Source organism: Tupaia chinensis, unplaced genomic scaffold, assembly GCF_000334495.1.
Source record: "Tupaia chinensis unplaced genomic scaffold, TupChi_1.0 Scaffold142100_1, whole genome shotgun sequence".
Taxonomy (NCBI): domain Eukaryota; kingdom Metazoa; phylum Chordata; class Mammalia; order Scandentia; family Tupaiidae; genus Tupaia; species Tupaia belangeri.
The window spans coordinates 620,152-623,630 of NW_006201951.1; the positions used below are offsets into that span (position 1 = coordinate 620,152).

The window sequence follows — 3,479 nt, forward strand, 5'->3', positions numbered from 1 at the left end:
CGGCGACGCAGCCTGGCGGAAGGGGCCGGCCCCGCCCGCCGCCCGCCCGTATGGCCCCGCCCGACGCACGCACGCATGGCCCCGCCCGACGCACGTACGCTCGCCGGCGTGGTCCCACCCACCGCTCGCTCTTGGCCGTCGTCCTTTCGCTCTTCCTTCGCTCATTCCCTCTGGCCTCGGCTTCCTCGCCTTCACCGATGGCCTCGTTTCTCCTTTCGCGGGCGCAGAACCCACGCCCTGGGCCTGCGGAGGGGTTAGGGGGACAGGCGGGTCCAGGCTGCGGGGGCGGGATGACCAACGCTGGACAGTGGGAGCGGGCTGGGTGTGCATGCTTTCTGAATTTCAGAACTGACGCTTTTAGCCAAGTAAATTTTCTTTTTTGTTCTTATTTATTACTTTTTATTTTATTTTATTTTAATTTGAGCAGAGAGGAACAGAGTAAGAAAAAGAGAGGGAAAGTGAGAAAGCAAGCTGCCAGGTCAAGGACCTGAACTGCAGTTTACAGTGTAGGAGTCCAGCGCCTTTAACCATCAGACCATCTGCCAGCCCTGCCAAGAAACACACACACACACACACACAAACCCAGCCGCTGACCTCGCAGCAGCCTCTTGACGCTGAGAGTACTGTGCTTGAGGATGTGGAGCGCAGCCCACCCTGGAGCCCCTGGAGCCCCTCGAGCCCCTGCGCAAGGGCCTCCAGGTGCGCTGCGCAGTTGCAGGCATGGGTTGTGGGCGCCAGGCCAGCAAACTCCCAGGAACTTGGCTTCCCCTACGCAAGACAGGGACATTCGTGCCATAGGGTTGTGGCAAACACCAAAACCTACGTGTGCTTCCAACTAGGCCGAAGCCTGGGCACTGTGGGGCTGTCCTGGGCCCAAGGGTGCAGCGCTTGGCAGATCCATCCAGCTGTGGGCGTGCCAGGTCTCCCGGTCCCACAGGCTCATCCTGGGCTGATGAGCTCCCCATGCTGAGTATGAGAGACCCAGTGGCTGCACCCCAGGCTGGACTTCAGAGTGCTACTGTCACAGAGGTGGGTACCAGTGCAGGGTACTCGCACTCCCAGGGCCTGCATTCTCCTGCAGCAGACAACATGCCACGCCACACCTGGGGCAGCTGTCGGGCTGCGTGTGTGTGCACTTGCACGTGTGTGGTTGCTATAGGGTGTGTATGCACACTCAACAGAGACAGGGAGGAAAAGTCACGAACAGCCATGCAGGGAGATGACTGCGACACAGGCCCTTCTCTTTTGATTCCCTGGGACTCAGCTGGTGAAGGTGGCCATGTGAGACCAGACCTTAACCACCGTGCCACCAGCTGGCTCACCAAGGGCCTTTCTGAGGGTGGAGCTCGGCCTGGGTGGACAGGTGGGAGCTGCAGGCAGGCACCGGAGGGGTAGGTGCAGTTCCCAAGGAGGTAGTCCAGGCTGCTGGCAGAGACAGGGCCTAGGCCTGGCAGGTAAAGGCCCAGGGAACCTCTTGGCCTGCATGTCCATGGGTCAGAGTTCACAGGGCACAGTGGCCAGCCCTGCTGCGTATTCAGGTCCAGGCCTAGGAGACGTGGGACGGTGCTGATGAGCTGGGCCTCTGGACCTCCTGGCAGCTGGGTGGGCTGGCCCCATCTCAGGATGGCAGCCCAGGGGAGTCTGCCCTCCACCAAAACTAGAGCTCAGACAGCAGCCTGGTCCCCTGGGGGGTGGCCCACACTCCACAGGACCCTTTTATCCTGTCTAAGGAAGGGCTGCCCTGGTGCCCCTCCAGGTTCTCCTGCTGGGGTCCTGGCCTGCCACCCCAACCCCCCACCCCATCCCCCAGAAAAGAAAGCATTCGGGACCAGCAGTTAGCATAATGGCTATGTTGCTGAACTCCCATGTAGCTGACCACGGTTTGAGTCCTGGACTCTGTGGCTTAAGCTCACGCAGGGTGTGTGTACATGTGTGCCCAAGATCCCGAGAGGAGAATGGAGGAGAAGGGATTGCAGTGTGGCCATCCCCCCTGGGGAGTGATTTCTCGCTTTCTGTCTCTCTCTTTCTGGGGAGTGCATGCGTCCTATAGCAAAAACCTCTCCAAAAAAAAGAAAGCAATCTTCAGGGGCCTCCAAAAAGAAGCCCTTGGCAGGGACGGCTAGAGTGCTCAGTGGGCAGAGGTCGTGTTTTCAGGACAGCCCGGGGGCAGGCGGGCAGCAGGCACAGAATCGAGAACCAACAAACCTCATCGTTGGGGGTCTGGGCTGGCCCTCCATGTCCGAGGTCACAGAAGTGCTGGCCAGCCAGGTGGGGGGTGGTGCCCAGCTGGGGGTGGCACGTCCCAGGGCAGGCCTGGGGAAGGCCAGGGCCCCCTCGACGGCGGCACAGCTGTGCCGGCTCTAGAGTGTGCAGAAGGGGCCTGTGTCGTGGCGCTTGGGCCGGCGCACACCCTGGATGACCACTGTGGGAGCCGACGGGAAGCGTGAGTTATAGCAGTCCTCCACGGAGTAGGCAGCTGGGCCTGGGGTCTGGGCTGTGGAGGAGAAGGCTGGCAGCCCACCCAGGCGGCAGCCTCGTCACCCCCAGGCACTGGCGCAGGGCTGTTGGACGCTGGCCCTCCCCTGCCCCAGGCCTCCTTACACGAGCTAGCCCAGGGGGTGGAAGAAAAAGGTTCATGGAGAAGGCGGGCGAGCGCGGGCTCCGCAGAAGGCACCCAGGGAGGGTGTCATAGGTGGTAGGGCTGGGACGGGTCTCCCTGGGGCCCTTGGGAGGGGCCTGCACCAAGGGCTTCACGTGGAAGCCCGGCGCCCTGGCACGGAGCAGTCCCGGGCGGCCGCGTCCCTCGGGTGTCTTGGAGGTAGGATGGCCTCCAAAGCTGAAGGCTGGGAAGGCAGGCCTGCCACGCGGCCAGTAGTCGGCAGGCGATGGCCACTGCGGGAGGCAGGAAACCGGGCTGCAGGCCCTCTGCTGCGCCACCAGTCCCCTCCAGCCGCCCAGGCCTCCGCCCCCAGCCCCGTACCGACTGTTCCCGGTTAAAGTCTGCTTTCTGTGTGAAAGGACTTTCGCTCTGCAGCCATGCCGTCTGCCACGCCCTGCGGCCACCACCCTCTGCAGTGGGGAAGAAGGTCCCGGCAAAGAGGACTTGGCCACAGGGGCTCAGGGCAGAGCGGAGGCCTCCTTCCCGCAGTCGGGGTGGTCTGGGCAGTGGGACTTGGGAAGGGCTCACGCACCTCGGCCAGGGTACCTGCGGCCGAAGCTGTAGTGTGGGTGCGGAGAGGACTCGCGGACAGACGCACTAGGCACCTCGTACTTGGTGGGGCCGGGGATGTCCAGGTCGACCGTGAGCGGGGGCCGGCGCTCCAGCACTGATCGAGGGAAGCAAGGTCTGAGGCTTGTCCCCGCCCTGCCCTGCCTCCCCAGAGCAGTCTGCAGGTCCAGGTGGGCTAGCTGGGACCCTCACTCACGCAGCTCCCTCAGGATCCAGGGGCAGAAAGGCTGGGGCTCTCGGCGGGGGGGGG

At 63.3% G+C, this 3,479-nt stretch overlaps 2 protein-coding genes across 2 annotated transcripts in view; both read right to left on the bottom strand.

Moving 5' to 3' along the window:
- Window positions 1-965, bottom strand: part of NELFB (negative elongation factor complex member B) — a 12,520-nt gene extending 11,555 nt beyond the window's left edge. The window contains 3 exon segments of the mRNA XM_006163307.2: window positions 123-243; window positions 595-768; window positions 824-965. Of these exon segments, the coding sequence (XP_006163369.2) occupies window positions 123-243; window positions 595-768; window positions 824-965 (437 nt within the window).
- A 1,130-nt stretch (window positions 966-2,095) lies between these two features.
- Window positions 2,096-3,479, bottom strand: part of STPG3 (sperm-tail PG-rich repeat containing 3) — a 2,912-nt gene continuing 1,528 nt past the window's right edge. The window contains exons 4-8 of the mRNA XM_006163308.2: window positions 3,426-3,476; window positions 3,192-3,326; window positions 2,981-3,069; window positions 2,604-2,892; window positions 2,096-2,509 (exon numbers count right to left, since the gene is read on the bottom strand). Coding sequence (XP_006163370.1) covers window positions 2,361-2,509; window positions 2,604-2,892; window positions 2,981-3,069; window positions 3,192-3,326; window positions 3,426-3,476 — 713 coding nt within the window. The 3' untranslated portion in view covers window positions 2,096-2,360. The remainder of the gene's footprint in view (window positions 2,510-2,603; window positions 2,893-2,980; window positions 3,070-3,191; window positions 3,327-3,425; window positions 3,477-3,479) is intronic.